Consider the following 14,083-nt stretch of genomic DNA (forward strand, 5'->3'; position numbering starts at 1 on the left):
CGTTGTAAGTTTTGTGTTTATTGTGCATTTTGGTTGAATAAGTCTTCCGCAATGAGTCTTCGACTCCATGGAAATATCCGTAATAATAATAATAATAATAATAATAATAATAATAATAATAATAATAATAATATCGAGAATTAGTACCCTAATATTGCAATAAAAGCTACTAAAATTGTATTTATCATATACGACAATTGTATACGAAAGTTGTATTATTGTTATAATTTTCAACTACGTACCTGTCCGAACTTTGTTTTTCTGTTCTTACAATATTACAGTTCTTTTAGCAGTTAAGGGTTCCTCCCACTAGAAGAAAAATATCCTTGGAGATTTTTCACAAGAAGAAAAAAATTGGGAAACCGTTGTCCTGGTAGAAGATTCCATTGGTGATATAATCGATGCATGTACACAAGTGAGCAAAGCTGACAGTCATTTGTCACGTGAAACCAGGGGCGGCTCGTGCATAGCCACTGCGAAACTGCAGCACTTCGAATTTTTCTCAATATATAAATATATTTATTAATTTATTTATATTTGCTTGTAATATTTAATTTTATCATCAAAAATCCTATACAATTCTCTTATTTGTATATAAAAAAAAAAGAATAATATATCTTGTAGCACTAAGGAGGGCGAAGGACGCTAGCAGCACTGTGTTTACCACAGTGTCATATTGCTACGCGCGCGCAAGCATATGCACGTCATAGTGAGATGCGAGCTATTAGCGTAATGCGGCACTATCCGTCGCGCAGTTCAACTGGTGTTTATATGCAGTTTGCGCCAGTAGAAGAGTGTTTGTAGTGCTTATCGTGTTTACTCCGTCTCTTTAAATATTTGGACATTACAATTAAAGACATAACATTTGTTATAGTTTTTATTTTAGAACATTCGATAATGGATTTTATTTTTAAGTAATTTTGAATTATACTAAACTGTATAATTTTATCGATAATAAACAATATTTTTCCATGTTAAATTTTTACCATAATTTTGATATTTTATCCAAACACGTATACACTGTACTTACAGTGTGTATGTATATTTTGAAAGTGCAGCACCCCCCCCCCCCCTACGATTTCAAGCCACGCGCCGCCGCTGCTTGAAACATGGCTTAAGCGACTTTTTTTTAGGATTTCTATGGTAATCCAAGAAAAGATTAGTGTGCGACTTTCTTGTCTATGCATCGGCAAAATATCTGAACAGGGATAAGAACAAAAAGAGATGATCCCTCTAGGATGCAGATCTACAAGCTGTACGTTTATCTTAAATGGTCCGAAAACTTCAGAAGAGGCATGAAATCCATATAAGTCCAACATCAGGGAAGCATCTCCATTCTCTTTACCCCCCCCCCTGTGCAAACAGCAATCTTTTTTATTGCTGGACACTTGACACAGTGCAGCTCAGAATGTTCGTGATATCTTCCATCACGCAGTCTCTCCAGAAGACCGGACTGACATCACCATCATAGATTGAGAATACTTGAAGCAATCCCTTCATAATCCACATGTTTGTACCCTTTAAGCGACCGACGCTTGATATCTCCTACTCACTAACAAAGTAACCACAGTAATGTTGTATCAAGGAGAATGATGCTCAATCCACTTGAGACAAATGGCACAATAACGTCACCAAAGAGCTTTTGTAGTGGATTCACATCTTAAGAGATTGTTGAAGGATGTCAAAACACGACAAAAACCCTGCTACCGTACAAATGATAAAAAAAAAATCCTTTAAATAGTCGACACCACTTAAAACTATCTGCTGCAAAAAAAAAAAGTTAACTCCTACACTCCTGATATATGAGTGACGTCACTGATGACGTAATGATGGATTTAAAAAAAAAAAAAAACGACAAGCCCATCTGTTTCATAAAAGTTCTCTATCGAAATCACTGGAAAACTTCTACTGTGGCATTCATCCGCTCCCAACTGTGAATTATGTCTGCTGATCCTCTCTTATTCCTCTATCTTTTTCTGTCTATCCGTATTATGTTTTCTTCTATCAGTTCGTCTAATGAATTTCCATATCTTCCGGTTTTTCCTATCATGAAAACATTTCTTTTTCCCTTGATGCTGTGTTCCAGATTACTCCAACTGCGGAAGAAGAAAATATTAAATCCGCATGAATACGGGAAAGAGTGAAAGAGAGAGAAGTATTTTCCTGCACAAAGCGCCAAGTAATCTAATGGTTGGTTATTGTTACTGGAAGAAGGTGCAAAAATAATCCTCGACACGCAGGAATGTTTTGTTCGGTCACTTAAAGCCCAAAGCAAACACCGGGATATTTACTGAATATGTTGAATGCTTGGGGAGTTGGCAGTGACAAATTTTGGTCGATATATCTTTAATGGATGTGTGTGTGCGTGTGTAGCGAACAAATCGATCGGGCCATGAACAGCGTCTTTCGAAAGCGTTAACCTTTGTGCCGACGTCATTTCTGTCTTCGCTTCATCTCCGAGCAAGCCAACCCCCCCCCCCTTTACTCCTTGTATTACAACAGTTAGGATCGCAGTAGAGCTCCTCTACTGCCATACAAAACAAAATAGAGACTCCAAGTTCGTTCCGACATAACAGAAATCTTAGAAATTAGACAGTTAACAAAACAAAGTGAACGAATAAAAAAAAAAAAAAAAAAAGAGAGAACGAATTTTCAACTGCGAATTTCAAACTTATGCATTAATCCATAGTTAAGCCTAATTGTTTTAGGCTTAGCTAAGATCCACGAATCTACAATATTTAAAATAATTGCACACGTTTTAAATTTTAAATTTAATTTAAAAAATTAATTTACTAATAATTTAATAAATTTAATAAGCATCTGTGCATTTTAAAACACACTTTAAATTTTAAAAAAAAAAAATCTTGAAATATACGTTTAATAAAATCACCACCATCTAGAAAGGAGAACCAAAAGAAATAGTTCTTTTAATCTGTCATTAGTGTAGTTGGCAAACGGATATAGACGCGTGTGATCTAATGATCAGTGTCAGCTGCAGAAAGGATGTCCGATGACAAAATATCTGCTCATTCACTTTGAAACAGATTCGGCCTTCCACTAACGATAGAAATCCTCCCGGCTCTGATGCATCTTTCGTTAATACCTCCTTCATAAGGAGACGATGTAATATCCCATCACGTCTGCTTCATTAACACTGAATCATCTGAGAACCATCGTTCTCACCTAAACGACATTTGTGGCCAAACATTAATTGTAATAATAAAGCCGTGTTAGACACATCGAAAACATCGTGAACGTACAACTACAGGTAATTGTATCATTAGTAGGTAGGATGGCTTCCCCGCAATACATGCCTGAAGCTGATTCTTCTATTGTATATATATATACACATCGGGTATCATTCCATAAATACTCTTAACCGGCCAAGATAATACTTGTGAATAGACCATGCAACCATAAAATGAGAACGTGTTTAGGTATGTTCATCATGTCATTGCCCAAAACATCTTGAGCCTATGAATTTTACAAGAGAATCATCCACGCGAATGAAATTACAGAACGCAACAACCTTTCAACGACCTGTTGGTCGTTTATATGCTTTATGATACTCCGATGATTTTAAATGCTTGCGTTTATTTATTTCATTTTAATTACAATTAAAATTAAGCAAATAACTGAATTTAATTGACTAGAAATTTACTTTTTCAAGTATGTAGAATACCGGCTAAGATATTCAACATCTTAGCAGTTTATTTGTTAATCACATTAATTACTAAATTAATTACATAATAAATAATGTTTTATTCTTTTTATATTAATTTAATTCGACATTTTTTGTCATCTTCTTCGTAACGTGTAGATCTCAATAGCCCGTCAAAGCCAAGTATTGACAGCCTGAGTTGTTATCGTATTTGCTTTCCAACCAGAAAGGTTCATGTTGGGTGGGTCTAAGAACCTAAATGACTGCTATGAGGGAGCGGATGTGTAGGTCTCGATATACTCTACTGTTTGTGTGACGAGTGCATTCTCTATCCGTTTTTTTTCTCTTGTGGGATGAAAAAAAGTTCAGTAATGAGATTTTCCAGTCTGTGTCATATAATAATAATAGAAATTTTATTCACAATTTCTAAACTGTGCATTTGTCTGTTCTCTTTAAACCAAATTTATGACCCTTCTTTATTTTAGTCATCAAATATCGCCAGACATTTGCCCTTTCTTTTTTTTTTTTTTCTTTTTTTTTTTTTTTTTTATCAAATTCTTGATCGTTACTTCAGTGATACTCGCTTTTCTCCAATGACTGGTGATTTACGAAACGACTTCCGTTTTGGTTGAAAAACCGGAAGTGGCGTATTTAGGTTATTCGACTGATGTTACTGAGACAGGACTACTTCCGGTTTTCTTGACATCGTATTTATTTTTTAAATGTTAGGAACAATAATCGTCATTTAATTTTGGTTTTTAAGAAAAAGTGCTGTTTTTTTTTGTTTTTTTTTTGGAATATTTTGTTTCTATCAGCCGTATTTTCCACATGAATTTTCATCGAAGCAAACTGTAATATTCTTAAAGCCATGTTTTATTAAACTGTCCAATTTGCATATAAGGAATCCATAGGTGCATTTCCAAATTTTAAAATAAATTCGCTAATGCCTTTATTGCTCAAAGCGAGTTTATAGAGTCGTGGGAGTTGGCGAGACTATTTACGATATTAAAACTTAATTTCTAAATAAATGAAACTGCTTCCGACGTGTATTTGTTTGTCTGTCAGTCTGCCCAAGGACTAAGATAACAGTTTGCATCGATAGTTGTTTAAATAAGGCAGAAATATGACGATGAACCTTCGCCAATAGTTAGTGGAAGAAATTATCTAAAACAAACAGTCTGAATCAAGACATATCTTGCCAGACACGTGCAAGGAAATGTCATTGAACCTGGCTGGTAGAATGACTCTTACCAAATACATCTTGTAAATTCCAAACCGACAAGATATTTAGGAAAAAAAAAACACAATTTTGCTCTGAGCTACGAATGTTACAATAGATGGATAATAGATTTTTCTTTTAGAAGGGAATTCAATAATGTTAGATCTTGAATGGCTTATAAACAAACACTAAAGGATTTTCCAGCCTACACGAAATGTTTGGGAAACAAATACACCAACTCCATTTCTAATCATACTAGTTGTATGTCCTAAATTAATCATTTTTGAAATAGTTAAACCCCCTTAAATACAATGCCCGCATTAAAAAAAAAAAAAAAAAAGCCCAAAATGTACACATTCGCGAACCAAATAGGCAGTGCTGGTAGTCGTAAAACATAACTGAAGTTGACTTGATCTGTTTACGACCAAGCAGACTACACAGTTGGCTGAAAATAGGGTTATTGGTAGCAGCATCCTGGTATGAAGATTGGTCTCATAAACATAACACCGTAATCTCGTAGAACATTATGATCACCTGCCTAATAGTGTGCTAGTCTCGTTCGGCCGATATAACAGTTTGCACCCGCTCTTGGCATTGACTCCACTAGACTTATAGACGGTATCCTGAGGTATTCTGGACCAACTAGAGAGTCATCACCCTGAGATCAGTGACCTAGGGGTGGACCAGTGGATGCTGAGTTCCACATGATCCCACAAATGTTCAATGGGATTCAAATCAGGAGAACTTGGCGTCCAGAGGAGCACACAGAATGTCTAGAAGAGTCCACATCCATCTGGCTGCATTGTCACCATGGCGACAAGAAGACCCAGTTATGTCAATAAGAACAATCTTCATGCCGCTACCACTGACCTAATTCCAGCCAACTGAGTAGCCTGGTTGACCAGAACAGGCCCACCTTATTTATGTGGTATGTGAATAAAAACGAAATTAGATACTGCCCATAAAAACACACCAAATAATAAATAAATAAACAAACAAATAAATTCTGTAACGTAAGATCATTCCCCAGAGGGAGTAGGCAACAACGTTAGTCGCCATCGCTGTGATTGAGTGCATTCCTACAGCGTGCTAGACAAGAGGCGTAAAAGGGACTTTTATAAAATAATGTAAATAGATTTTTAAGCTTGTAGGATAATAACTGCAGGACAGTTCATATTTTTTCCCTTCTTCTTTCTTTCTTTCTTTCTTTCTTTTTGGATAATCTAAATTAATTTTCCAAATTGTTTCTATTAACTTTACATACTCTACTATGTAATCTTTTTTTTTTTCTACTATTTAAGATCGCTTTAATCTCTTACCATTTCTTTTCATTTTTTTTAGCAGAAATTCCAAGAAGAAGGTAAGTCAATTGATAAAATTGCATCTAACTCAAACTTTAATATCTTAGACAAATTATTCTATCCTTTAAATACTTAAAATAATCAAAGGTTAACAAATTAAAAATATTTTTAAAAAAAAATAAATTTTATTTTGTAGCAAAAACGGGAAGGTTAATAAAATCGCTTATTTTCATCTCGAGATTGTTCGAAGCACTTTTGCCATGCGAACAATAGACCAATGTTATTAATCTCCCATGAACAATGACGTTTATATTACTAATTAGCCCCTAGCGCGCGGATGATATCACACAAGAGCCTTCACATGCTTAGTTGACATCTGTGTCATTGTTGTCTTAATTAACATTTGTCTGCACTTCCAGGTCTTCAGTTGAGATACATCGGGAGCCACTATCCTGATAATGCATTTCCGTGTACCCCACACAGCAACTTAATGTCGAACTCTTTGCTTTCTCACTTTATTTTTTCGTTCTTTTAAATTGTATTTTCTTCAAACGTCTCCGAATTTGTTCTAGAATATTTGTATTTCGGCTTTTATTATTAAAAAAAAAATTTCGTTTTTCAAAAAAATGGATTATTTTTCTTTTGCTTCAATGCACTGCTTTCTCCCGTTTCTCTTTTCCTTTGGGGAGGGGGGGGGGGTCAGAGGTTAGCGAATAGTTTTGTGATCGTACGAGTTCCGGAGCAATCAATCATCAGTCGTGATTTGCATGCTGTCTGGGACTGTGTGTGTGTGTGTGTGTGAAAAGTTCTGATAACACCTGCTGCCCTCTACTGGTGCTTTGCTATATCATCGACAGGAGAACATAAATTTTTAACTGACTGTGAAAAAGTGGTTGACAGAGTGGAAAAAAAAAAAAAAAAATTTAAGAAATCGATAGAGACTGAAATAGTTTGCTCCTAAAATATTACGATGAATTGTGTACTTTAGTAGATTTTTGTTGATTCGTTTTTTATTTATTTCGCAGTGCCTCTCGTATGTGATTTTGGTGAGGATCCCAAACTAGATTGGTGTATGCTCAGAAATTGGCCGAATCAATCTGTTTTGCAATGGAAGATTGGATACGGAGTAACCGCTTATATGATCGGAGGTCCACCGTATGATCATACCAATTCCAATGACAAAGGTATGTTTGAGGCTATTATTATTATTATTATTATTATTATTATTATTATTATTATTATTAATAGGGATATCACCATGGAGTCAGAAAACTCATTGCAGGAAGTGTCCCCGCTAACCTTTGTTCACAGAATGTTTGTCCTAGCTCCCATTAAACTTGCTCACCGACAATTCATACCACCCCCCAAATGTCTCACCAACCCTTTCCACTCATTCAACCGTGTTCCAACCAAAAGATACTAGTCTTTACATCTTTACTAACCACACTCTTGCACAACTTTTAGTGATGTGTCCCTAATTCACCATGTATCAAAAATAAATAAATAAAAATAAATAAAATAACAATCTTATAAAATCCCTTTAGCAACTTATGTGTCTACCACGTCCGCTATTTTCCGTCTATTAACTAAACTTTAAAACCTACGCAACTTCAATTTATCCTCATAGGGGGGGGGCCTTTATCAACAATTGCTCTTCCCAGCTTTGCATCATCGGCAAACATCTAAATATCCTCCCCCTTTAAATCTTATCCTATATCATTGATATACAAATCAAAGAGTAGTAAGTATAGTACAGAACCCTTAGGTACTCCTCTAGTTACCGTCATTCTCCTAGATTCCACCCCCACCATACTACTCTCTGATGTCTGTCCGTCAGCCATCCTCCTATCCATACTACTAGCCTAATGTCCATTCCCATCCTCTCAAGTGTTTGCAATAGTTTTCCATGTGGTATTCGGTCAAATGCCTTTGAAAAGTCGAGCAGCATCATGGGGTAGTTATTTTCCTTATGCCACTGCACCATCCTTCTATTATAAAATGTGAGTAAATTACTAAGACAGGCCTTACCTTTTAAAAGCTATGCTGCCCACCATACTGATGTATACACATTCCTCTCCAACCATTCCTGAATTTTACCTTTAACCACTATAACCGCCACTGCAGAGGTACTAATTGGTCCGTAATTTGCTACTTCTGTCTTGCAGCTTCCTTTATGTAATGAAGCTATCGTACACTCTTTCCACTTCTTTGGAACCTTGCCAGAGGCCAGGACTTAAGCAACTTCATCAGAGGCAATGGCAATTATCTTACACATCCACATAGTACACGAGCGGACATGCCATCCCCTCCCACAGCTGTATTCCCATTGATATTTTTCAATGTGCAGAACAACTCCGATACATCAATCGCTGTCACACGAACAACTGAATCATCTCCAACAGTACCCATTCCAGTTATTAAAAAAAACAAAAATAACTTGTAGCTTCTTATGTCATGGCCTTCCTGAAAGTAGTCTCCTAAGTGTTTTCATAATTACCATCTTTGTAGATCTACATATCTCCTTTCTGATCACTCTAATCCTCCCAGCACAAGACTGCATGGTTACTTACATTACTTGATCGAAGTCAGAGTTTTGTTCTTCCGGAAAAAATCATGGAATTCCATGTAAGCGGTTTCGAAGTCAATGGGACTTATCTAAAATACGATTACATGCTGAAGATGTTAAAGATATATGCAGATCGAGTAAATTGCTGAAGAAGTTGGCATTCTGAAGATGTTTCCTAAAGATATTTATAGACAGAAAACGCTAAACCACGATGTATTCCAACTTTTAATGCTGAAGATTATTGAAAACCATCTTCAGCATCTCCTTAACCATTTTTTGAAAAACGAATTCCACTGAGAAGTTCATAAAACTCAATCATATGCAATTGTATCCGAGGTCGTCCCAAATGAGACCGCGTAGCATACAGCCGGAAGTACTTCCGGAGTGATAAGTGATTTTAATTTTAGTGTTATTAGATAGAGGCGGAAGATGACAAAATTATCGAATCTGGGAAACGGTTACCCTTGGAGTCCCAGCTTATTCGAGCTTTGAACACATTTCTTGCTGTTTTATAAGCTTATAAAAATATGGAATTTTCAACCAATGAGAACGCGAGGAAATACACATTTATCTAAGCACACGCGATCACCCTGATCCAATTACAATTCGTGCTCATTCAAACAATGATATTGTCATAGGTTAAGATAAATGCAATATTTAGTCTATTTCATTGTGACGTCATCATCCTGAAAGTCACTGAAGTAAAGATAGATTTTTTTTAAAAATCTATTGCAGCTATTCTGTTGTAGTAGCAACAACAGAAGCTGTGGATAGTTTCCCAGGCAACTATTGACCTTTGTTTTATTTATTTTTTTCTTCTACAGTTAAACTCGTTCGTTCGTTACATAGAATCTGAATGTACAGTTGCCAATAGATGAACAATCCGAAGGGAAACTTTAATGTTTATTCTTTTTTTTTTTTTTTCGTAACTACTCCAAACGTCCACCGGAGCTTTCCAAAAACAGCAAAAGTGTAGAAACCGCAATGCTTCTTCGTCTCTCGTTACACTACAAAACATTTAAGTGCTTTTCCTTGTTCGTAACAGTTTTCCCACATGATGAGTTTCCAATCCACTTCATTCTTTTCGCTGAGTCTTTGACTTATCCATATCAGCCTTTTTCGTCCGATATCTCCATAAGTTCTTAAGTACTTAGTTGACACCGTACAGTCTTAAGCACAAGAGACGTTCTTTTCAAATCTTATTTCGGTTTATAGGAAGGGGCTGCGCGGGAATGCCCTCAAAAAAAAAAAAAAAGGAAAAAGAAATTAAGATGAAGTAGTTAAATATTTCAAAGACATCCGTAATGTCTGGTGAAGCTCAATCCTTGACTGACCTTTCTCACGCTTCTGCTACAAGTAAAATTCCAAAGATTATTTGAGAAAGTACGCAGTTTACAATGGTCCCTTTTAGTTGTTTCTATCATCATTTAACAATGTACATTTCTTGCGATTATTAATCAGTTGAATTCGACATGCTCGCAAGCATCATTCAACAATGTAGGTTTCTTTCAACTGTCATCAGCCGAATAATGACGCATGCGCACTAGCATCATTCAACAATGTAGATTTCTTTTGATTATCAGCTGAATAATGAGACATGCGCACTAGCATCATTCAACAATGTAGGTTTCTTTTGATTATCAGCTGAATAATGAGACATGCGCACTAGCATCATTCAACAATGTAGGTTTCTTTTGATTATCAGCTGAATAATAAGACATTATTGCATTATTTTTAACACTACAATCGTTAAAAATGTAAAAATTCCAACAACAATCTATAAAAATGGGATATTAAGGCACACTACTCTAATTATATAGCTTGCTTTAATTCCATCAAGAGTTAAGGTGACCTTCGATATATTCAAACGATATAGCGTTATCGTTTTTTAATATTACATTAATTTAACCTAAAATCTTTGTGTATCCTAATTTTGAACCTGAATTAACTACCGGGAAAAAAAATCCTAATGATCGTTATATAGTATGAGCATGGATTTTATGAAGATTTGTAGGGAAGGTGATAAACCTTCATCCGAAACTTCTAAATATGTGAGACTATTCCAAATAATCGTATAGGAAAGATCTTCTGTTATGGCTGACTATAGTAAGAAAAATAACAAAAACCTGAGTTTAAAAAAAAAACCTCTGCATTCAGATACTTTAGTGAAGGCTTGTAACTCGAAAGATGAACTTATACGGCTACGAGTCAGCACACGATAAAAAAAAAAAAAGAGTTTTGTCTTCTTCTGCACTTCGATAGCATTTTACACGAAAGGAGGAGCTGTAGGGGGGGGGAGTGAAAGAATCGCTGAGCCGAGATAGTGGGGATGGAGGGATACGAACAGTTTACAGCCCTTGCCGAAGGTTCAACCTTTAACGGTGTCAAACATATAAAGTTGTTATTTCCGCTTCAGCATGTGTTTATACTGCCATACTGTTGAGACAAACGGGCCGAAATGCGACCTTTCTGGGCATTTATATCATGCGACCCTGAATTGAAACCAACCGCACGTAATGCGGTGATGCATGAACACGCTATCGCGCCAACTGCTGGGTAGAAAAGGCAACCTTGCCATTGTTCACTTGAGGGCGTTGCTGTGCTGAATACTCACTCAAGCGTTTTTTTTTTTTTTTTTTTTTCTTTTTCCATAACATGTGACAACTCTTCTCTCTGGGTGGAGTTTTTTTTTTTTCAGAGTTCTTGAAGAGTTCTTTATCTTCTGGACATTGTTAACAGTTTTGATCCAGTCACGTGCTCACCATTGTTTAAAAATGAATATAATTCAAATATGATTAAAATTATATTTTTAATTTGATTATATTAATGTATCTGGATTAGATAAGTTTAAAATAAATCTTTCAACTCGGAGATTTGGGGGTTGACGAAGAATATATGATTTTTTTTTTTTTTTAAGCGGTAGAATATTGATGTCGTGTGTGGGCAGGGGTTAAGAAAAACGAAATCTATTGATGGTATTTTTGAAGCGCTCAAGTTTGTATTCTTTAGGGAATACTTCGTGGGGAAGCTTGTTCCACAAAACTGAGGTTGATGGGATGAAAGATAAATGGGAGTAGCAGGTTTAGTGAGTCAGCAATTGAACTGTAAAAAGATGTTGGGCAGCTGTTGTTCGTGTGTTTGTGGGTTTGGCACAAATGGACCGCATGATGGATGCCAGTTCTGCTGAACAGCACACGAAAATATCAGTAGACACGGATCATCTGAGACAGTGGCTGGAAATACCATCCCCCATATGTAAGAGAAATATTCCAAGGTTGAAAGGATTTGGGATTCGTACACAGGAATAGGATAAAGTTAAGTGTCCGGGTTTTTTTTTTTTTTTCCTAAGGGGAAACTATGTTTTGGAAATACTGAAGGCGTTAAGAAACCCAGTTTTCCTAAAATGATTTAAATAAAATCTAACGAAGCTTTTGTCTATCTGATTCTGAAAAGTAGCACCTGCTGACTTCACTATTTCACAATTCTACTAATACTCAGTTTCTTGATATCATACCTTTGTTACAAACAGCACTGGTGGATTCGACCACTAATGTTACCAACTCTGACAATCCTTTTTTGGAGGTATGTTTTACACAAATTGAACTCTCTCTCTCTTATTTTGTGGGTTTTATTTATCGTGAATACAGTATAAGCAAGTGAAAATAATTCATAAAGTGTAATATGTGACCTACCTTAACTTTCGTAATTTATTTTTAAATTTTTATTAATAATTATTTATCAACTGATATTGAATAAACTAAAATGGAATAGCTAGTGTTAAGAACTCCTCAACGCAGCTCAGTATTTCGAAAATCTGCCGAACAATCCCATCAGAATGGAAGGAAATCTGCATAGCAACAACAAAGATTTCTGTCGTTAAGTTTTAAAAAAAAAATCATGAGGTATTTTTATTTTCAAACAAGTCTGAGTTGTCCATTCTTAGGTGACTCTAAGTGTGGCCCACCTGAAACAAGCAAACTAGTTTGAGAATTCAAATGATAGCAAACAAAACAGGAGATAGTAAGACATTCCAAGGATGAATCTACTCCGTGTATTATCATGTAGAGTCAGTAATCTTACAAATAAGGTAAGAAAAATCCCTAGCCTGCCTAGAGATTTTTCGGATTTTTCCACCACTGTCGGTCGGTGGAAAGACTGGAGTTTAGATTGTGAAACTTGTGAAACCAGTTCATTATATTCGTTAATTGATTTATTCTTCTGACCACCTTTGAGGGACCAAAAAAAAAAAACGTTTCCGATTGGAGTACTCTCCAACTCCACACGAGACCGATTAATTTCCTTTTGTTTGAAGTTTAGGTCCTTACGTCTTAGATGGGATTCGAACCATGATCTTTCGACTCAAAAAGCTCCCCTCTCCTCAAAAAAAAAAAAAAATAAAACAAGAACAGAACCTGCAATACCACAGAAACTAATACAAATAAAGACCTCTTAATTAGATCCTTTATATACACAGCCGAAGTATAGTTTGATTTATTTAGGTTAACGGCCGAAGCGACACAGGAGTTATTCATTAGCTTACCTATCACAAAAAATTAAATAATTTTTCAACACATTTTAAAAATTACACTTCGTTTCAAATTTCATCAAAATTAGTCTACTGTTTTGCATCGGCGAATGAACCACACACACACACACACACACACACACACTACAGACATAACATACCGGTCTCATAACCGTAGATGCTTGGGCATAATTCAAACCAACAACAACTTAGTTACGGACGAACGGACAGACTGACATGATCATCCTTAAGGAATTCTTTGTACGTTTTTTATATTTTGTACATACTACTTAATGACTACCAATATTCAAATTAAATTGCGCAAATAATCTTCCCTAGGATGGGTCTCTTTATTCAATATTATCAAGATATATTATAATTTACTATATTAAAAAAAAAAAAAACAACGCCCAACAAATTAGGGTAGTTATTGCCACTGTTGTACACTTTGCTATTAATTATCCATTACGAGATTTGAATCTACTTATAGGATTTGTTTTTATTTTTTCTTTACAGATTTTAGATGTAACTATCTTCAGCAATCTTATAAGGTAAACAAACTTATAATGTACATTCTTAATCCCTTCAACCTAATATATAAACACAAATATTTACATAATAATTAATTAGCCTTGTCACAAACTACTCCTATTTGTGAAAAATACTTAAAAACCAACGATATTTAAATTAAATCGTGAGTTTTACATTTTTTTTTTTTACTTCCGTTGAATTTCATGCTTCAAAGCAGTTGCCCAGCAAATCTTTGCATTTGAAAAAAAAAAAAAAAAAAAAAAAGAGAGAGAGAAAGAGA

General features: G+C 35.4%; 1 protein-coding gene across 1 annotated transcript in view; it reads left to right on the forward strand.

Annotated features, from left to right (window-relative positions):
• The window catches only part of LOC150108233 (MAM and LDL-receptor class A domain-containing protein 1-like), a 135,449-nt gene that overhangs the window by 6,692 nt on the left and 114,674 nt on the right, over positions 1 to 14,083 (forward strand). The window contains exon 2 of the mRNA XM_090390431.1: positions 7,207 to 7,365. Coding sequence (XP_090246557.1) covers positions 7,207 to 7,365 — 159 coding nt within the window. The remainder of the gene's footprint in view (positions 1 to 7,206; positions 7,366 to 14,083) is intronic.

This window comes from Typopeltis vanoorti, chromosome 3 (genome assembly GCF_054136105.1).
Source record: "Typopeltis vanoorti isolate ZY-2024b chromosome 3, IOZ_Tvanoo_1.0, whole genome shotgun sequence".
NCBI classification, from domain to species: domain Eukaryota; kingdom Metazoa; phylum Arthropoda; class Arachnida; order Uropygi; family Thelyphonidae; genus Typopeltis; species Typopeltis vanoorti.